At 35.6% G+C, this 21,942-nt stretch overlaps 1 protein-coding gene and 1 long non-coding RNA gene across 7 annotated transcripts; both read left to right on the forward strand.

The window, feature by feature from the left end:
• Nucleotides 1-230: 230 nt before the first annotated feature.
• Nucleotides 231-6,056, forward strand: LOC113318841. The gene is made up of 5 exons (XR_003344902.1): nucleotides 231-308; nucleotides 440-475; nucleotides 613-669; nucleotides 998-1,035; nucleotides 5,670-6,056. It is a non-coding gene; the product is annotated as an uncharacterized LOC113318841 (long non-coding RNA).
• Nucleotides 6,057-14,737: 8,681 nt separating this feature from the next.
• LOC113318253 lies at nucleotides 14,738-18,452 on the forward strand. Of its 6 annotated transcripts, XR_003344371.1 has the most exons (11): nucleotides 14,738-14,916; nucleotides 15,008-15,278; nucleotides 15,370-15,396; nucleotides 15,550-15,611; nucleotides 15,732-15,770; nucleotides 16,000-16,125; nucleotides 16,217-16,297; nucleotides 16,643-16,766; nucleotides 17,051-17,128; nucleotides 17,214-17,330; nucleotides 18,013-18,452. XR_003344371.1 is itself a non-coding variant. In XM_026566387.1 (8 exons), the coding sequence occupies exons 4-8, from the start codon at nucleotides 15,580-15,582 to the stop codon at nucleotides 18,052-18,054; spliced, it is 354 nt and encodes a 117-aa protein (XP_026422172.1). In that variant the 5' UTR covers nucleotides 14,738-14,916; nucleotides 15,008-15,278; nucleotides 15,370-15,396; nucleotides 15,550-15,579; the 3' UTR covers nucleotides 18,055-18,452. The 6 variants fall into 6 exon arrangements, 2 of the variants coding, with proteins under 2 accessions (XP_026422172.1, XP_026422173.1); XR_003344372.1 differs by lacking the exon at nucleotides 16,000-16,125 and having other exon boundaries at nucleotides 14,739-14,916; XR_003344374.1 differs by lacking the exon at nucleotides 16,000-16,125 and having other exon boundaries at nucleotides 14,739-14,916; nucleotides 16,241-16,297.
• The last annotated feature ends 3,490 nt before the right edge of the window (nucleotides 18,453-21,942 follow it).

The following is a 21,942-nucleotide window of genomic DNA, read 5'->3' on the forward strand; positions in this document are numbered from 1 at the left end:
AATGTAGCTGTTGCGATGCTGTTGCTAAATTTTCGCAACAGCCAGTTGCTGTTGCAAGTTTCGCAACTGCTAACATTCTGTTGCTACTCGCAATTGTATAAATTCATGCATGCCAAAATCGTGTGTGCCAGGAAACACTTTTTTTACCTGTGTTTCACGTATGCCAATTTCGCGTGTGCTACACGGGTTTATCCTTAGAATTTTTTTTCAGATTCATTTCAACCACAAATCCTGTCGTCTCTCTCTCACCTGATCTGTAGAAAAAATTCTCCCGCGATGGAACTCTTCTGCCATTGAAACCAGAACAAGTAATGATGCTATTTGCTTATTTAAATCAATTAATGATGTTATTTATTTTTGTATTTTGGTAGATTGATAGTTAGGTTTTCGTTTCTATGTTTCTTGATGGGTTCTTTTATGCCATTTTTGCATTTGGAAGCACCGCTCTGGAATTTTAGGTCATCTTTCAGAAGGGGTATGTTCATCATCTTAATTTTTCTAGTTTTCTATTTTGAGTTTAATTTTATGTTTATTGGTAATTAGGGTTTGATTTTATGTTTGTTGGTAGTTGGGGTTTGGTTTTCACAAGGGATTTTTATGCTATTTCTGCAGGTGAAAGATTTAATCTGAGATTTCACATTGAGTTACTGCAGCTGCTATACTAATCAGGTATGGTCTCTTCTTTATCTAGCTTTCTGTTTTGGATTTGATCATATTAGATACTGTGAGTATTGGGTTTTGGATTTGAACTTAGGTCAGTTTAGATACTGTGAGAATTGGGTTTCTGTAATTTTTCGAATTCGAATGAGTATGGAGCTAAGAAATAAAGATAAACTTCATTTATCTTCTCCTATGTTATTATTTTCTTATACCCAAAACCTATATTTCGGTGAATTACATTTTTACTGCTTTAATTTGCTTTAGTAAGCTTTGTGGAGATATAGTCACATAAATTTGTTAATGGTGTTCATGTTTGGTTCGATTGTACGAGGGGAAGATGAATGTGGAGTCAGCTGGGTTCCTTGGCCGCTAAAGGTAAGTGGATACTATTCTTAGTAATTTTACATTTTTATGAATTTTTGTGTAGAATTGCTATGATGGCTTGTTTAGCGAAAGAGCCATGACAAGTTAGTGGCAATTGATGCTTCCTATACTCTTCCTTGTATTTCTCTGTCAATTTGCATTTCTAATTAGTACAGATGATACATAAATGTTCATTGACGATGTTTCTGTATATGGCCCCGTTATTGATTACCATTCATACGGTCATGTGAATCTGTGTAGTTAGAATGTCGCAGGACTCCCCGATTTTTATGTGTGCAAATGCTTGTTGATCATTTAATAAACTTGGTAGGGTTTGTGCTTTTAATTTTAGAGTGTGAACATGAAGTGTTTGTTGAAATGGTTATATGAAAATCTAATAGCATTAGACATTCTCGCATTGCGTTTTGTAAATGTTGTCATGGAGGTCGTTCAAAAGCATGTGCAGTACTAGACATTATGGTATTTGTAAAATTCGAAAAACAAGGAAGTAATGAAAACTCTCAGTTCACTTTGTGTTTATATCATGGGCTAGCTAGTTCTATTTAGTTAATAGTTAACTAGCGGCCAAATCTAGTTGAGTTAATACAACAGTAGTAGTGGATATAAATTGAGAAGAGTTCGGTAAAAAGATGAGCATTGCGCCAACAACAGAAACTCCTCTCTCAGTCTCAGTTTAGCAGTACAGGTATTCGGTAAAAAGCCTGAAAGAACAAAGGGTAAAAGTTGTTATTGTTTTGTTTTGTTTTGACATACTCTTTTTATGGCTTTCTTTTCATGGTATTGTTTGCAACTGTTGTATGATTAGAATGGGGCGGTGTTAAGTTCTTGAATTGAGTTAAAAATTTCGGTTTGAATTACATTAAGTTGTGTTGGGTTTATGGAGTAAGGGAATGCATATGTACCCCCGCTGTCTTGACATAACGTTTCCCCATCATTGATCTTTAGTTTATTGGTTTCCTACTAGTTTGTCATGCAGTTTGTGGACTAAATCGAAACCCCAATCCTTTTGTGAATGTGCTGTTCTAATTATGGCACTTTAAATCCTCTCCCTTATGCTTACAGATATATTTACTGGTAAGGTTGAGGTTGGTTCCTATTAATTTACCTATATAGGCTGAGTCTCCTCATGGCGCTGTTATTATTTTAGTAAACCGGGGTTATGTTCTGTCGTGCTGGTGTTACCCGCTTCTTTAAGTATGGCGCATGAGTTTTTTTTTATGCAAAATGTTTGTGCTATGTAAAGGGAGTGAAAGCAACCAGAAGGGTTAGCAATTCATAAAAAGCAAATTAACTTAGGGAGTTAGTAATCCTTACAACAGGAAGAGTAGAGCCATCTAGTGCTGGGTCTTTGTCAAGGATCCTGACATTAGATTTATCTACTTCTAGATCATTGAGAATACAAGAAGGAGGATTGTTGCTCCATTCAAAATCAGTTCTAAAGTTCTTAGCCTCTTTGGCTAGAGTATCAATTACCCTGTTTGCTGTTCTAGGTCTAAAATAAAAGTCTTTAAAGTTGTTACAAAAAGAAAATTCTTGCCTAACTTCATCCATAATAGTTTGGTTTTGCCATGTGATTTGAGATAATTCTCCATTCAGATAGTCAATAAGACTCTTGCAATCGCCCTCCACACTAAAGTCTGACAGATTCTTTGTTCGAGCCCATTTTGCTGCATGAAAAAATCCTAAAGTTTCCGCTTCTTCTGGTGAAGTTGCTGAGATAGGCCCTGCTCTTCCATCCTTGAAACCACCTGCATCATTTCGAAAGATTATAGCATAACCTGCTGGGACACTACTTGAGATCCAAGCAACATCCAAATTTAGTGTGTTATGGCCAGGTGTCGGAAATTGCCATTTGCTGTTCTTATTGTTTCCTATCATTGAGTCTTTTTTGTGAACTAGGTATTTTTCTTTATGCCAGTAAGCTAAGTGTCTCTGTATTTCTAGTGCCACTTGCTGATGTGTTTGATGTTGACCGTCAAAAGCTCTATTACATCTTTCCTTCCATATGAACCAGATTTTGGTCAGTATGATTTCTATATTAATAATGTCACTGTCCTTTCCTAACCATTCTTTGAAAACTTCTAGGAAAGTAGTATTTGGATTGAAATGTGTATCAACAGGGCAAGGTTCAGTATCCCAAACGGCTTTTGCAAAATTACAGTGAAGGAAGATGTGTTCAACAGTTTCAATCTCACAACAACCAAAGGCACAAGAGGGGGAGATATCAGATTGAAATCTTGCCCTTTTACTATTAGTAGAAACAGCATTCTGAAGACATTTCCAAGCAATTTTTTTTATTCTTTGGGAGATATTAAGAGACCATAATTTCTTCTAGAAGGCATCTGGTTGTCCTAAATTGTAATTGTTTATAGTTCTTTCTTGTAGCTTATTGTACATGGATTTGACTGTGAAGTTCCCTGAATTCGTAAGTAACCATCTCAAGGTGTCTTCTTTTCCTAGTCTTATTTGACAGATTTTCAGAGCTATGTGTTTAGGGAACAAAGAGTGAATTAGGGAAACATTCCATCTTCTAGTATTGATGTCTATAAGATCCTTCACCAGACTTAAGTAAGTATTTTGGGTAGTCTTGTAATTCTTAAGGTTCTCTGCCAGGTCAGGGATCCAATTATCCTCCCAAATATTAACTTTCTTTCCCTCTCCAATTTCCCATATATTGTTTTGTTCCACTAATTTTATTCCTTTATAGATGCACTTCCAAATCCAAGAACTAGAGGTTGGAATGTTTGCTCTAAAAGCAGAAGTTTTCCTGAAGTATCTAGGTCTAAGTTGAGAAACCCAAAGAGCCTTAGGTTCCTTTAGAATTCTCCAAGCCAATTTGGCTATAAGAGCTAAATTGAATTTATGGGCATTCCTAAAACCTAGTCCCCCTTTATGGATGGGTTTACAGAGACAAGAATAAGAGGCTTGATAATAACCTTTATTATTAGTTTCTTTCCCCCACCAGAAATCTCTCTGAATAACATCTATTTTGTTTGTTATTTTCTTTGGCAATATGAAGCAGCTCATCTGATAAGTAGCTAAGTTTGCCAGGGTAGCTTTGTTTGTATCATTTTGCTGGCTTGTGCTAGAGTTTTTCCTATTTCTGAATTCTGTGCTCCATTTTCTCTATAATGTTTTCGAAAAGCTTTATTTTGAATTTATCTATAAATAGAGGTGTTCCTAAGTATGAATCTTTTAAATCAATATGTCTGATCTTTAGGATTCTACTAATCATTCTTTTGTGTTTAGGCTGAACTTTCTTGCTAAAGAAAATTCCTGATTTATCAAAGTTAATTAATTGGCATGAGACTTTACTGAAGTTGTCAATGAGGCGAAGAATGTTGTGACATTCCTTTAGGTCAGCTCTAATGAATAGAAGGCAGTCATCCGCGAAGAACAAGTGAGATATTGGACTATTTTTCGGTGTTATTTTGATTCCATGAATTTCTAGTTTTTCTTCAGCTTCTACTAGGCTTCTAGAGAAGATTTCCATACATATAATAAAGAGGTATGGGGATAAAGGGTCACCCTGCCTGAGTCCCCTAGTAGGCTTGAAAAACTCGCCCGGACAACCATTTAACATAACTGCTATAAAAGTTGTAGATATACAGGTATTGATTAAATTACAGAAGGCTTGATTAAACCCAAAAGCTTTTAAAGCTTTTAGGAGAAAATCCCAATTCACCATGTCAAAGGCTTTTGACATATCGATTTTTATTCCCATACCAGCGTGTTTAATTTTCTTTTTTTTGAAAGAGTATATAATTTCCTGAGAGATTATAACATTATCAGATATCTGTCGGTTTGATAGGAAATCAGCTTTAAACGGAGAGATTATGGAGTCTAAATGCGGTTTGATTCTATTAGCTAAATTTTTTGCTATTATCTTATAGATAGTATTACACAATCCTATTGGTCTAAACTGGCTAGGGTCTTTGGGATGTCTATTTTTAGGTATCGGGAAAAGAAAAGTTTTATTGAATTCCTTATCTAACTCCCCAGTTTTGAAAAAATTATGTATTGTATGAGTTACCTGTTCTCCTACAATGTCCCAATTCATTTTGAAAAAACTTGTTGGGAATCCATCCGGACCAGGAGACTTATTGGGTTTTAGTTTCCTAAGGACTGTCAGAATTTCTTCAGTTGTAGGGATTGCATTTAGGATTGAGTTATCTGTATCAGAGATGGAGGGGGTAATATTAGTTAAAAGATTAATATTCTCAGAAGAAATTATGTTATCCTCAGTGAAAAGGTTAGAGTAGTATTCTTTCAGCGTATGTCTAATTTCCTCTTTCTTAAAAGTTGGCTCTCCATTGCTCTTATTAATGCACTCAATATTATTCCATTTCCTTCTCTTGAGGGTTTTAGTATGAAAGTATTTTGTATTTTTTTCTCCTAACTGCACTGTGTTATCCCTTGATTGCTGTTTTGTTATTGCTTCTTGAGTGTCGTAAAGTTTTTCTAATATGAAGAGTTTATCTTTGATTTTTTCTTCTTTTCTATACACATGACTAGAATTGTTAAGCTTATCTATCTGTTGTAAAATTTTCCTAATTTCTTTAATTGGTTCACCGAAAATATTCTTTTCCAGAAGTCTAAATTCTGTTGTAACTCATTTATATTAGAGATAAGAGTATTAGATGGATTATCCTGAATTAGGGGCTGCTTCCAAGTGTCTTTAATGGTTTGAATACACGGCAGTTCTTCCAAGTGTCTCGGAACTCCTCTTTCTAATTCAGCTGCTTTTTCTACATAGAAGGCGGGACAACTCCAAGGAGAGTAGATTTTCCTTATCAAGCCCTTATCTAGTAAATCTTTAATTTCAGATTTACATATTTCTAACAATCTATTATTCATTTGAATTTGTCTGGCTTTTGTTGGAATCATTTTTTCAGAAAAATCTGGTTCATAAGGTAATTCTACTATATGTTGTTTTCTTTCCCAGAATGCATTTGGGATTTCAACACAAACTTCTTTTACTAAAAGATCATTAAGATCATTGATTTGTTTTTGAAGTTTTGGGCAGTTTAATTTTTCTTCTATTTTCTTATATTGGATCTCCTCTTTTAAGAAGAACAAAAAATTTTCTTTGTGCTTGATTTTATCTTGAACTTGGTTAATAAATTTTTGTCTAGGTTCAGAGACAAACTCAAATATTATCTTATGTCCTTGAATAAGGGCTTCAATGCCCGTAATATTAATACTTAGCGGGTATAACATATTCAAAAATGGAGTTCCTAATATGCAGGATTGAGATAAATTCTTTACCATGATAAATGGTGTTGCTAGACAAATTCCATTATTACATACTGCAGCATCAGACAATTTGTAATTAATTATCAATTTGTTTCCATCTGCAGTATTAAGAACCTGGGTTGTCTTGCTAAAATATTTTGTGGGAACTAACCCTTCATTTAACCAGTTTAGATCTGCCCCTGAATCTATGAGTGTCATGGTTTCAAAACGGTATTCCTTTCCTATGATTAAAGTTACTAAGGTGTACCACTTTTGAGTGACCACTTTATCTATTATATTAATAAATTGCATTTTTTCGATATCCTGATTATCAGTAAGTGATTCTGGTTTGTCTATATGTTTTTGTGTAGTAATATGAGTTTGGTAGTTTTGTAAAATTTCATCGAAAGAGTTTTCTTCTTGTGAGTCATAATCATAGTCCACTGGTTTATGCAATTCCAATATCTGGACCCTATGTTTAAGACCTCGTAACTCTTCTTTAACCTGATTAACTTCTGCTCTAAGATCATTGATTGAAGGTTCTTTTCTAATGTGATGATTTTCTACTCTTGCCATTATCTCCTTAAAACTATAAGGTTTGTAAGAAGTTTCAATTTTCTCCTGTTTTGGTGCTCGTTTAGCTACCTCAATATATTTTTCCAAAGCTATGCGCTTTGATTCTGGATTTTCAATTTTATCAATTAATTCTAATATGAAATTTTCTTCATTTGTCAAGACATTAATTCCCAGACTAGATATTTGTTTATGAAAACAATTTTTACAAGAACAATTTTCTGTACACTCATCATCCTCCAATCCTGAAATAGTCTCTAAATCATCTTCTGAAGAAGATGATTCATCCTCTTCAGATATATCAGAATCCAATAAGAGGACTTGCTCTAATTGACGTTTGAGACCTTCGTCTAGATTAAACTCATTTATTTTTTGTTTTGTACGACACTTATTGCTATAATGCCCAACTTTTCCGCATTTATAACAGACCGGAAGCGACTTATTACTCTTTTTATTAAATTGTTGTGTCTTATTGTTGTTTTTTCTAAAATTAGGTCGTTTAGATTTCACTGGATACCTATTAGGATACCTAGCAGTCTGAGGATGGTTATAGGCAGGTGGTCGAGTACGTTTCCTCCTAGACAATAATGCAGATGGGGTATTAGTGTAACCAAATTGCTCACAAAAATCACCAAGCTCTTGCTTGTTAGATAATTTATTCTTTTGTATTTGTCTATGCAATTTTATGTCTGAGCATAAAGCTAAACCTTCACATACAATTTCTGAAGATAGTTGGCCAAAAGTATATTCACCATAATCAAGACGTTGTTGAATATTTTTTGATTTTAGTCTATTTCTAACCCTTTCAGCAAACAAAGGGGGTAATCCTGAGATGAATTTCTCCTTCCAAAAATCAGAATTAGAGGAACAATCTTCTCTACTAAACAATTTTGAGAAGAATACATCTTTGTACCATCTATAATGAGAGAGGGTAGGACATTTAAGATTAATAAGTAATTCTCTAGATCTTTCCATTTGTTGGCTATTACTGCCTACGAAGTGTAGGCCATAGGGTACTGACAATATCTTCCTGGGCATATTCAGTACCATCTTCTAACTTAACTGTTTTTTTTGCCATATAAATGCTATATTTTGCCTGGTCAGACATATGGAAGTCCCACCATCCCTTAAGTTGGCCTGAAAAGCCTGTAACTATGGATTCAGCAATTTGTTTTTCTGGGTTTTTAGCTAGTCTAGAAGCAGAAGCATACATCAAAATTTGTCTTATGATATTCACTATTTGGTACTCCGTCATGCCATCTATGTTCCACTCAACTATAGATCTTCCATCAAACGAAGTCTGATTCCAATTATAATCTTCTTCCAGTTGTAAATCTACTGGTGTTGGTCTAGGGTAATAATTTCTGGTAGGAGTTGTTGGTGTATATTTATTTTTTCCAAAAGATATTTTATTTATGTCATCAGAATTTTTATTACCAGAATTTGCTGCATGAAAAATTTCTTCTAGTTCTTCTATATCTATATCATTGTTTTGTTCTTGTTTGGAAAGAACATTTATTCCTTCTTTGGAAGGTCTGGGTACTTTAGATGTTCCTGGAGCAGATAAGCTTAACTTTCCTAGTTTATCTACTAGTGCATCTATAAAGTTATGGTCTGGGTTGGACAACTTAAATACATTTGGATCTATTACCGGATTTGGTTTAAATAATAGTCCACTGGACGGTGCCGGATTAAGTTTAGGCTCGCTAGGTTGTATACCTTGGCTTTTGTCTCTATTTAATAATCCTTCAATTCTTATTGTTTGTTTCCCTATTGAATGTAAATATAAATTGGTGTAATTATTCTGTTGTATTAATTGACCAATATCTTTCTGGTTTGCTACTTTATCAGTTTCCTTATGTTCTAATTTGTATGGGGCTGCTATCGCACCTTTGATATCAAGGACTACTTCTGGTGGATGGATTGAACGAATAACATTTCCATCCTTTTTCGCATAAGATTGAAACTGAGTTTCCAACATATTAAGCGATCTCTTATATCCATCCAAATTATAGGTTTTGCTAAAATCTTCAAACCAGGTGAAGAATGGGGTTTGGATCCGTACTATGACTTAACTATAGACCATAAGCTTTATATATTTTTGCTCTTCGATTAGAACTGAAGTTGGATTCAAACCAATCCCTTTTAGATGTGTTCTCTAAACTATGATACTCTTTTCGAAGTTCTTGTAGACTTAATAGTGGTTTTTGGATTACATTTATCTCAAATTCTAGATCGGAGAATGTCGGTTCTACTTGTTCTGGAATGTTTCTAGAAGTAGATTTTGGTGTTTCTACTCTATAATAAGGTTTATTAACCTGATGCGGAGTTATTCTACCTCCTTCTATAGTAATATCATTTGGGTCATTTACAAAATTATGGATAGGATCTGTATAAGAAGAAGATGCTACAGATGGTCTTGGTGCACTTCCCTCATCTTCTGATATCTTAAGCCTAGTTTTTCTGAAAGATGTAAATTGTATTTCTACATCTCCATCTCCATCTTCATATTCAATTATTTGTTGAATATTTTGGTTTTGGCATGGTTTCGCTGGAACTTCTACCTGTAAAGTCCACTTTTCAGGGAGGGTGACCTGATCCCACTTTATAGTTCTGGGAATAACTGTATGGGCTTTGCCTATATTGGTATGAAAAAGAGTAGTTTGAACTTTTGTATCATAACTTGAGCATTAGGACATAAGGTATTCATAACCCTATAATATATTCTATACACAACTGCTAAGCTTTGTGACCCTGCGACCATATCAAACCCCTGAGTTCTAACATTTAAAGTCAGAGTTTTAAGGAGTCCTGGATCAGACAGAGATATAGAAAAATTTGGGAAACAATTAAAATAAATTGGACCTTCACATAAGGTGGATTCAATAATTCCTAATAACGAATCGGTGAATTTATTATGTCTACAATCCTTGACACATAGGAGTACGGAATTATTTAATCATGTCCTTGTCAATGGTTTTACGGCTATTTGGATTAAGCCTATATGTAGATAATTAAATCTTTTTTGTTTATGATCTTCTATCATTCTTGGAGAGAAAAGTTCAAAATTATCATTCGAATCAATTATAGATATGGTTTTTTCAACAGTTTTAATTGCGTAATCGCTCCTAAATTGAAAAGATCCTTTCTTATATACTTCATTAACTGGAACTTTAGGAATATTCCAATTTTGTAATTGTTTTTCAATGTCATGCATTATGACCTCTTCTGAATTAAGTGTTATTTTATTTTTCAAACTATTTTTCTTTGAAAACGATCTGACAAAGCTAGCCATAATCAGGGTTTATAAAGATCTAAATGGTCAACAGGAATCAGTGCTCTACCTATTTAAAGAGTTCTTAAATATAACAGGTTTGTGAGCTCACTGCGACTAATATTTAACTCTCTATCTCCCCCTCTTAATGGCTCTGATACCAAAACGTTCCCAGGTTTTATATATTTATTTTTGTTATATATATATATATATATACATATATATATGAACAAAAAAAGGACACCCTTGTTATGGAAACCCAAAAAACTCCCAAGTATAAGACACGGACGTTCGTGGACCAGTTATGGAAGGTTAATGGATCAGAAAAGATCCAAAAATAAGGAAATACTCTTTGTTTTCAGATATCTCTTACTTTTATATCTCAACAATCGAAAGATTTACTTTAAATCAGAGCATATGAAAAAGATACACTAGTTACTATGAGTCAAGATATGACTCAACATTCACAAAAGAAGAAAACAACTATTTCAGCTTCTGACATAGTGTCAACTGTGTTAGAGCACTGCTCGGTCGAACTCTCAAGCGTTGCTATCTCAAGCTTGTTGTCAAGTTTAGTTGCCAAAACTATAAGTCTTGATTTATAGTCTACTTATAGCTAATTCTCAGATTAAGATAGAAAGTGTAGTTGAGCATTAGACTTCACGACGTTCATCGATTAAAGACGAAAAACAACTAAGGGGAGCTTGTGGAACTTCATCAACAAAAGGTATGTGGAGACTTAAACTCATATATCACTCGAAAGTCCATCTACTCTATCTCCTATTTGAGACAAAAGTCGTATAGCTATATAGACTTCAGTTATACACATTTGATATTTCGAGTTGAGTTTAACTCGCTTACATATTTATCGAAATATGTGTGGGTAAGCTTTCGCTTTAACCAAGTTCATCTTATATTCTTGACGAAAGTCAAAAGATGATCATGTGAAAATCGCCTGGTAACATCTTACATGATTTGTATGACACAATCATTTGATGTAGACTCGGAATGTTTCTTTTTGATCATTTGATTACTTGAAAATTGCTTTGAAGCTAATAGTTTGTGTGAGACAACTATTTTCGTCTTCTAAGAATGTTTCGATGATTGAAATGGGAGTTTAGAACACTTAACCATAATTGGATTTAAGCACAGTATGCATACTTGCATATGTGTTGGTCCAAGACCGGAATACGGTATGCATACCCGTATGCATACTGGCGAGGTCAGGTAAAGTCCGGGAGCTAGAGTATACATACTTGTACGCGTACTGGCGAAGTCAGTTGAAGTCCGGGTATTATTGTATGCATACATGTACGCGTACTGGAATGAACTGAAGTTTGGAAGTGTATGACAGTATACGTACCCGTTTGCATACTGGTGAACACAGTCCAAGTCCGTCTACTTTGTTATGCGTACCCGTTTTCATACTTGAGTGGGTTATGTTCTAAAATCGGTTTGTTCATGAACTAATACATTTATATATTAAGGAATGCAATCTTTTGCAAACCGTGGCTATAATGTTCATGAATTGATTCGAGTGAATCAAAATCGATTTTGCTTCAATTGTGTCTTGTATACTTCTATGAGAATATAAACAATTGAACAACTCTAGAACTAGTTTCATTTGAGTCATTTGAACTAGTTATAGATAAGATGAATAAGGTTGATATGAAAGTGTTCATATGGCTAACTTCGGTTAACTATTGTTGAGCCAACAAAGGTGCACACGTTTAGGTACGGTTACTCATATCTAAATGAAGTCACTTTTCATTTGTGTGTAACAAGCTAAGTTCGATCTAACGGTTGAAAGATATTAACTTGAGTCTAAGCAGGTTTTCATCTAACAGTGAAAATTGAATGCTTTGTTACCAAGGTAACATTGTATAAGGGAGAACTCTAGCAACTGGGAAACCTAATCCCCACACCTCCTGTGTGATACTAGTTGCGACTAGAGTCGATTCTCCTTTAACCTTAGGGTTTTCCGAAACCCAGTAGGTTAACGACTTGAAGGCTTCATTGGGATTGTGAAGGCAGGCCCAACTATTTTCTCTGTAGTTGCGTGTTCTGATCTTGCTATTTTCGATCGTGATTGAGTACTATCTTCTCTAAGATTTGCTCGAGATTTAATCTCTGATAGGAAAGATAATAAGTAGTCACAAACATCTTCGTCTCATCGTTTGTGATTCCACAATATCTTGTTTCGCTACCATACGATTAAGATTATTATGAGGTGATTGATATTTCTAGGCTGTTCTTCGGGAATATAAGTCCGATATATCATAATACGGAACAAAACTCATAGGTATATCTATGGGAGACAGATTTATCTATTCAATATACTTTTCTGTGTGAGACAGATTGGTTTATCAAGTCTTCGACTTTGGGTCGTAGCAACTCTTGGTTGTGGGTGAGATCAGCTGAGGGAATCAAGTGCACAAAGTCCTGCTGGGATTCAGAGGCGTAAGGAACGCGACTGCACCTTGAGCAGTGTGAGATTGGTTAGGGCTCAACTACATTCCAGTCCGAAGTTAACTTGGAGTAGGCTAGTGTCTATAGCGGCTTAATATAGTGTGGTGTTCAAATATGGACTAGGTCCCGGTGTTTTTCTGCATTTGCGACTTCCTCTTTAACAAAGTTTCTGGTGTTTGTGTTATTTCTTTTCCGCATTATATTTGTTTATATAATTGAAATATCACAGGTTGTGCGTAAGTTCAATCAATTGTGATTCCAACCTGTGGTTGTTGATTAAATTGATTGACACTTGGATATTGGTTTTTGATACCGTCCAAGTTATTTCTTATATTCAATCGTGATCGGAAATTCTTATTTATTTGATTGCGGATTAAATTGAGAAATAGAGATATAACTCTTTGATATATTTTTCTTAAGATTGAGTCTGACTGTCTAGTTGATTCTCTTGAAAGTATATTGGAGTTAGTCCATACATATTGCTAAGCGAAATATTGGGTGTGGTTGTTAGACCCCCGCTTTTTGAATTGGTATCAGAGCAGGCAAACACGTTTGAAGACCTCACAAGTCTTTGTTTGTAGGATCTGACTCTATGGACAGAGGTGCAATATCTATAAATGTACCACCAGTCTTCGATGACTCGAATTACTTATGGTGGAAAATTGCTATGCGCGCCTTTCTTCAAGCGCGTGATTTTGAATCATGGGTTTATGTTGTTAATGGCTATTTTCCTCCGGTTGTTACAGTAGGCGATGTAACTGTTCCAAAGGTTATCAGTGATTATGATGCTGTCGAGATTCTTCCTGCAAAGTAAAATTCTGACGGATTGAATGCAATCATCCATGCCATTATCCCAGATCTTCAGCACCATATGACTACTTGCACTCGGTCTAAAGATGCGTGGGATATCTTAGAAACCATTTTTGAAGGGAATACCAGTGAAAAAGAAGCTATGCTTCAAAACCTAAATTCTGATTGGGAAAACCTTCATATGGCAAATGAAGATTTATTTGATGAGTTTAATCAAAAAGTGTCTGAAATTGTTAATGCATCTTTTGCCTTGGGTAGGACTATTCCTGAAAAGGACATTGTAATGAAAATTCTCAGATCATTGCCATCTAAATACGATTCTAAGAAACATGCCATCGTAGAAGGAAATAACCTTGATGCGCTTTCCAGAAATACTCTCGTTGGGAAGTTAAAGATCTTTGATCATGAGCATATATCTAAATATGGAAAGGATATTGCTTTCAAAGCACAAAAGAACGCTAAATTACTTGATAAAAAGTGTTGGTATCTCTGAAGATGATCCTTCTGAGACTGATTCATCGGATGAAGATCTTGACAAGTCAGTCTCTTTGATCACAAGACAGTTTAGAGATCTTCTTTTGAAGAGAAGTAAACGATTCTCTAGAGATAAACCTAGGTCATCAGTTAATCGTGTTCCTCCTAAAAACAGGGATACTGATGATACTGATGACGAGGATATGCCACAATGCTTCAAGTGTAAAGGTCTTGGTCATTTTGCAAATGAGTGTCCGAATCATAGAAAATACACTGGGAACAAAGGTCTTGCTGCAACTCTTGATGAAATGTCTGATTAGTATGATTCAAATGAAGACGAAAAATCAAGTGTTGCACTCCTATGTGAAAATATTGATTGTGATAATTGTAGCAATACGAACATCAACCTCGATATTCTTTCGGGAGAAACTTCAACCACTTTGGAGGATAGAATGGATTTCTCATTGTCTACTGGAAATTCTATTTCTAATTTTTTAGGTTCTACAATTTGTCTAGTGATAGGTGTTGTAAAACACCTAAATTTATACCTATAGTGGAAAACAGGCTATCAGAGACACCATGGAACGACACAATCTACGTATGGAAAAGAAACCCTATATGGAAAGTGTCCTTGACCAACGTCAAACTGATATTGTGTAAAGACTTTTGTTGACTTAGACGACGATACTTTTTAATGGTTGTTGACTAAAGTCAAAACGTTCTTGTGCTAAAACTAATGTTGACTTGTACAATGTCACTTACATAGTATAGTTACCTTAGTTGGATCTACGGTTAGGATTTACCCTAAAAAAGGATGTTGCGTCAGAATAACACCTCAATTGAGAGACTCATGCCTTATCTATCTGAAAGCAGAGAGAAAACTAATTATTCTCCGCCTCTCATCTCTGGTCTCTCTATCTCCTTCGCACTCACCTTCACATAAATCTCACTCAATTGATTTATCTCTTTCTATAAAACTCACTCAATTGGAAATCTCTCTTTGTACAAAACTCACTCGATCTGTTTCGGAGACTAGGGTAAACAAAATCGATTTTAATTGATTCTTCAACTGCATTTAGAATTTTTTTCTTCTTTTCTTTTTCTGATTTTAGGGGTTTTTGATTGCAGGGTTTATTGCTGAGTTTTGTGCAAACAGGGATGAAGTTGATGATGAAGATACAAAAGAAGAAAAAGACGCTTAAAAATTATGATTTCAGGGTTTATTGTTGTGGTCTTTATCTACGGCAAAAAGGATAAAATTCTTTCACTCAATCTCTTCTCGATTTTTCTTTTTATCATTGTTTTGGTACAATTACATGATTAGGGGTTTTATTGATTTTTGGGCTTTTGATTTCAGGGTTCACTATTAAGGTTATTCTCCATCTCTACAAGGAAAAGGGTAGATTTTTACTCAATCTCTTCTTAATTTTTCTTTTATCACTCTTTTCATTCAACTGCGGGATTTTGATTTTAGGGATTTTTGGTTTCAGGGTTCACTGTGAAGAGAAGAGCTTATGGTAATAACTAAACTAATCAACCTCTTTTTGATTCTTCAATTTTGGTCATGATTTTAGGCATTCTAGAGTTTGATTTCAAGTTTAGCTTTGGATTTCTGGGTATGTTTTTATTTGATCTTATGGTTACATCTATGTGGGGTTGGCTGTTGGCAGTGGATGGTTGGGTGGTGGTTGTGAGTGGTGATGACAGTTGCAGTATATGAAAATCAAGAGTGGTATGTATTGCAACGGTAGTATTTGTTAGATGGTATTCATGATGTTTCTTGGATGTGGGATGTTGTGTTGTATCGGTTTGATATATATAGATTCTTAATGGGTTTTTGATTGATCGTCAGGGAGAACCTAATGTTGGCTAAAGAATACCTACGCAAAGGGTAAGAAACTTACTGTTGTTTACTTTTATCTAGTTTACTTTTATTATATGTGCTTCATTGATCTTCTGTTTGTCATGTGTTGTAATTTTGTTTCACCTCATCAATTAGTGTCGTTGTAATTTGAATCATTTGTCCTACTTAATGCTTTAACAACAAAACTTCTTGTATTTTTAATAAGGCATACAATTCTGAAGTATTTACCTCCTGAATTTACCCATTGCTCGTGCAGTTAGTGAATCAAAACCTTCATACCCATCCTCCAAATCAGAGTCGGGACTTGTTGATTGGGACAAGTTAAGAGGCAGGAATAATATTTTCTAACTCTGATCCGTGCCTTTTTGCTTTCGTTTGTGATGTAAATTACCTGTTGACACATTGTTCCCTGTCCTGTGTTAGTTTCTACACATTTGTTTCATGTCGTCGCTGATATGCTTGTTGGTTTGAAGGTCAATGACTTGGTTGTGCTATAGGTAGAGAAAGGTAGACATAATGTTGATGATGAGGCCAAGCCGACATGTCTTGTTCAGGTCTGTGTAGCATCTATATGTTTGACTCCATGTTGTGACATTGTAGTATAAAAATGTGCATAACCTTGTCCTGAATTTTCATGCAAACTACATTAAATTGAGCCGATTTAGCTGAATTTTCTTTTAGTTAAGTGGAAATATGAAGTACAAAAACTTGGCTTTTGGTTAGACCTCATATTACCTTGTAGTATGTCTTGAGATGCTTCTCTTTTAGCTTATGCACCCTTAACAATGTACATCTACATGTCTTGCATATATAAAATAAAAGATTCGACTATGTTCATTTGGAATTGAAGATTTTCCAATTTTAAGACTGAATTAATCTTTTTATCTTTTTGGTTTCAGTTTCAGCTTCAGTTTCCTAGATCTCCCAACGGTGAAGGAGGATCTTATGATGTCAAATGGAAAAGAGTTACGCCCATCCTTGGATTGGACCTCAGAGATGGGTTGGACTGCACCCATATCCAAGGTGATTTTATGCCGTTCATCTTTACTTTAAATACCCCATATGAATAGTACTACTTATGTGTTAGTCACCATAATAAACTTATTTATGCTATCTGCATGCATCTACTTCACTCAAATGTCATGATTGATTTAAATCGAGTTCATTTTGACTATCTATCTTATGGCTGGTATGTTCTTTATTTGTCTGCCTATTCAACCTTATTATTATGCAACAATGCATCAGAGGAATTCAGGATGGGTTTGCAAAATGGGATTATTGACATTGATTGAATATTATTCTCTCAGGAGATTCATCACTTGAGGGATCAACTGGTGAATATTTTCTCAGTTGAAAGGAGATTGTTTCAAGTTTAAGCTATTATGGTAAACAATAAAACAGTAAAGAGTTTCTGTATGAAATTTTGTAATTGAAATTTGAAACCCCCCTAATTCTTGTGTATTTTCACAGCTTGGATCAACTGCGATAGGCTTGAAAAGTAAAGGTGTAGTGGTTGTTGTTAAGAAGAGTATCACTTCCCCACTACTGTTTAGTTTTCTTCCAAACCACTTTCTCCTTCACAAGCTGGTATATACAATTTTCTCTGAATCTTACTTGTTTGATTTTGTGTTAGCTTGTTAAATTATGAAGTTTCTAGGGTTTTGTTTGGTTTGGACTTCTAGGTACGGGATTTAGTTACTGAAATGATGTTCATGTATGAACTAATGATCTAAGACTAGTGTTGTAAAGTGTAGTACCGATAAGTGTAATGCTTTATTACTTTGAGTCAGTCGATCAAGTTTTTCATGGATAATTTCCTGCACAAATTGATCAATGAAATTATGTCAGGTTAAGCCCTTAATACCATGATACGCAGTGACTGAATTGTGAATTAACTGGTTATACATAGTGTCACTCAGAAATGCCAATGAGAACTGATATTTTTCTCCTAAAGCTACTTGCGTAAAGTGTAGTTCCGATAAGTGTAACACTTCTATTACTTTGAGTCAGTCGATCAAGTTTTTCATGGATTATTTCCTGCTCAAATTGATTGATGAAATTGAGTCAGGTGAATCCCTTAATACCATGATGCTGAGTGACTGAATTATGAATTAACTGGTAGTACATAATGTCACCGAGAAACGCCAATGAGAACTGATATTTTTCTCCTAAAGTTACTTGTGTATGTAAGTTGGATCATGTAGTTTATTAGACTGCTTTCTCTTCAGAGTTCGACTCTAATTACCCTTTCCCTCCTAAATCAATGTAGGTAGAGCGCTGGGGAAGGCTGGTGTATGCAAATATTCAGTAGCTGATTCAGTTCCAGACCATAGTTGATGTTGCTGCTCTTTCCGATAATCTTTATGGATGCAGTCACTCTCTTACCGATGGTCTAATGATCGAGGGGCACTGATGTCATGATTGTTGGTAAGATCGCTGTTGTTGCTGGATACAGAGATGTTGGAAAGGGTTGTGCTTCTGCAATTCTGCTCTCAAGCTGGTGCCCAGGTGATGGATCACTAAAATTGATGTTGAAATTTTTAGAACTTGTAGCACTTGTCTTTAAGAAAGCTTGAACTTATAAATTAGGAGTTGAATCCTTTTGTATGATTTTGAATTAATTTACGAGTACAATGTAATGTAATGGAATTCTCATCTTGTGTGGATGAATAAGGTTATAAAATTGTCATTTTAATTTTAGTGTTTGAATTTTAATTGTCATTTGATTTTTCATCTGAATTTAGATTTGAATTTGGGATTTAAACTTGAATTTCAATGTAATCCGAGTTTCAATTTACTATAGTTTGAGTTTGAATCAGAATTATTCAGCCGAGCCAGAATGGCTATAGTCAGCCTGCTAGATCTGACTCGTTTTTTTAATATTTAGATAAATTAAATCTAGGACGCTATCTGAATGTCTTTCTTAGCGACAACCCGAAAGTATCGTAAAAACTGCAACTTGAAAGTGTCGTTCCAGAAAAAGACACTGAATCTGCGGCACTTTCAATTGCATCTCGAAATTGTCTTATAACTCCCTTATATGACACTTTCAGACTTTCTTAAATCGGCCTTTTTCCACTAGTATATTGTTTATGCTTTTTTTTTGCGAGTTTCTTGTAAATTATGTATCTTATGTTTGTTTTTGAGTTTATTAGGTGCAATGGAGTCACTTGGAACGAAAAGGACAAAAATGTCGATTTACGGACGGTATTCGGAGCAAATTAAACTGTCTATCTCCTAGAACTGACAATTGAACTGAGAGTTAGGCTGTTGGTTTTCTGAAACCGACAAGCCATATATGGACCTGGTAGCCCGTATCCAGCAGAGGGTGCCTTGAGTAATTCTTATTACTACACTACCCTAAACTTCAGAGAATCCATCGGGCAATTATTGTTTCATCTGAAACTGAGAAAGAGAGGAGTACATGGAGGCGGCACCGTATTTCAGAAAGATCAAGAAATTGGAGCTGTGGAAGATGATGATCGAGATGCTGTTTGATGTTGGCTAAAGAATCAATCGAGAATAACAAGCTAGAGATGGGTGTTTCTGCTGACATCTGGGGTTTGCAATCAGGGATTTGAAATTCGAGAATGAAAGAAGAGATTAAGCAGGGGTTGGTGGTGATTTTGGGTTGTTGACAGAACAAGGAAACTTGGGTTCTACTTGAATTGGATTGAAAAGAAAAACGAGAAGGAAGATGATGTTAGTTAATGAAATGAAGGAGAAGATGTTCATGAGGCGCTGGACTTGTGAGATTATGAGTTGGGTTTTGATTCTCGAAGTGATTGATTGAGAACTGGTGGGTTTGATTCGATTTGAAGGAGGCGGGATTTGATGCAATTGAAGTTAGTGACTATGCTTGAAGGGTTAAGAAGATACAAGGAAGAACAAGCCACTGTTGTGATGAGAAAACAGGGAACAAGGTTATGTTGCTGCCACTATTTAATGGAGTAAGGTGAGATGAAGGCGTTGCTGGTGATTTGGAGATACTGCATTGCAGGTGGTGTTGGCTTGTGGTTACTGGCATGGTATTGCAGGTGGTCTGCTGGTGATCAAATGGGTCAGTGGAGTATGTAAAGAGTCTGAATGAGTTGGTATGGCTGAAATATTGAAAATGAGGATGCAGTTCTTGAGCTCAGAAGAAAGAAATTTTGAAGCAGCTGAGAGTGGAGATGGAGTAATTGGTTTGAGATGTTGTTGCAGTTACAAAGTATTGGCTAGAGTGTTGCAGGTCAAGAGCTGGACATGGCCTGGAAAGGGTTCAGCTAGACGGGAATTGCAAGTGCAGAGTTGAGTTTGAGAAGAACAGGTGATGCTGTGTATACCGGAATTACAGGGAGGTTGGTTGGCTGCTGCTGGGAAGTTAGTCAAGAGTATGGAGATGGAAATGCAGCTGCGACTGAGAGCTGGTAATACTGTTTTGGCGAGAGTTTGAGCTGAGCAAGAGTTGCAGATAGAGCTACAAGAGCAGAGCTGAAGGCACTGGTGGTGCACAAGAAGATAAGCTACTGCCGGTGGAGAGAACATGGAATTGAGACCAAGTGAGAAGTTGTTGTTGTGAATATATCTTGAGACGTGGTATTGAACAGGAGATGCTGTTATTACCAGGGATTTAATGGTTGCAGGCAGTTGATGGTGATAATTGAAGTGGTGCAGAGAAGCAACACGGAGCCTGAGTCTGGATGGTGATATGCATTGTTAAAGATGGTAATTGAATTGAAACTGAGATGGAGAAAGAGATAACAAGTTGAACTGAAGTGTATGCTGTTGTGCTTGATTTGGATAATGTATGGGTATAAATTCGCAGGGAAGGAGCTGATTATTGGCCGAAGTACAGGGTGGTAACTCAAGCTAAATTGGCTTGTCAGTTCTGTGAAACTGACAAGCATAATAGAGTTGGACCTGTTTTAATTGGGCTTGGCCTGATACGTAAATCTGGAGAGTTATGAAGTTCGTGAGCTATAAAAGGGAGCAGAAAATACCCACAGGGGGGTCTCCAATATCATATCATATCTATATCTTCTCTTCTACTTTTGTTCTATGGTTTAGACATGAAATCTTTTCTCTTTCTTCTTGTTATAAATTCCATGAACATGAGCTAGAATTTTATTATTGGTTTGAGGTTGTATTCGGATTTTGCAAGCATGTTATTTGATTTATGAATTAGTTTTCTCTCAAAATCATCATTCACTTTCTACGGTTTATAATAATTGCATGATTGATGTATTGCAATATGATTGAATGTTTGTTTGGTTGAGTGTAGAATTGATTGAACATACATCCATATCTACAGCTATTTTAGGGTTTATCATCAAGCGATAACCTTGAATACGAGTAGCATGATATGATTATGGTTTGTAGTGATACACTCTTGTAATCATATGTAGAGTTTGACCTTTGTCTGAATTGTCATGCGCAATGTGTGACAATTGCATTGATTAGCCTATTTCTGAAACTTAATGCTCATAGGAATTGAACTTAATTAGCGCAAGGCGTTAGGTTATTCTTTAGGTAGAATTTACATACGCAACTCTAATGTGTGTGTTGATGACTTAGGAAATTTACAGAGTATTCTTGCAATAAGGTGTTCTAGGGCTTTTGATGATAACGAGACTAAATACGAATTCTATTCATACATTCAAATACTTGTTTACAATTGAAGATGAAACCTTTACCCAATATTTCTGTTGATGGTGGATTTTCATTTAAGGCTAAAATTGTATAAGCCAAAATTATGCGCTGATATCCTGCAAAGGATAAAGCCACTGATAAAATGACAAATACTTCTTCACTTCGCTAATTTACTTAGAATGGAGCATGTAGCAACAATCCCATGTACCCTATGAATTTATGGCATCATGACCAGCCTTGTATTTCCTGTGTTGTTCCCACTGAACTCTCACTATTGGTGCGGCATGACGACTGAGTGTTACTCTCAGCAGAGTAACACGAATCTCCAAGTGTCACTAATGAGGCATGCACGAAATACCTGTACAGGCTACAACTCTCGTTGTGTTATACTATCCCGATTAAGCATATTTGAATCTGGACTGACCATGTCAGTCTCAGAAACAATCACGGCCACGCAAGTCGGCGGTATGATTTAACCAGCCTAAACGATCCTCATTAGGAGCAGGCTACCACCTTAATGACCACCAGCGGGCCCACTTACTCCCTGGTCGGTTGAATATCTACCATG

The sequence above is a fragment of the Papaver somniferum genome, chromosome 10 (genome assembly GCF_003573695.1).
Source record: "Papaver somniferum cultivar HN1 chromosome 10, ASM357369v1, whole genome shotgun sequence".
NCBI classification, from domain to species: Eukaryota; Viridiplantae; Streptophyta; class Magnoliopsida; order Ranunculales; family Papaveraceae; genus Papaver; species Papaver somniferum.

Bases quoted from the DNA above. Each gene is read 5' to 3' on its own strand.
- LOC113318253 (XM_026566387.1), top strand. From the start codon at position 15,580: ATGACAGTTGCAGTATATGAAAATCAAGAGTG. The intron at 16,767-17,213 runs GTGATTTTATGC...GTATTTTCACAG, and splicing joins GGACTGCACCCATATCCAAG to CTTGGATCAACTGCGATAGG. The intron at 17,331-18,012 runs GTATATACAATT...AAATCAATGTAG, and splicing joins ACTTTCTCCTTCACAAGCTG to GTAGAGCGCTGGGGAAGGCT.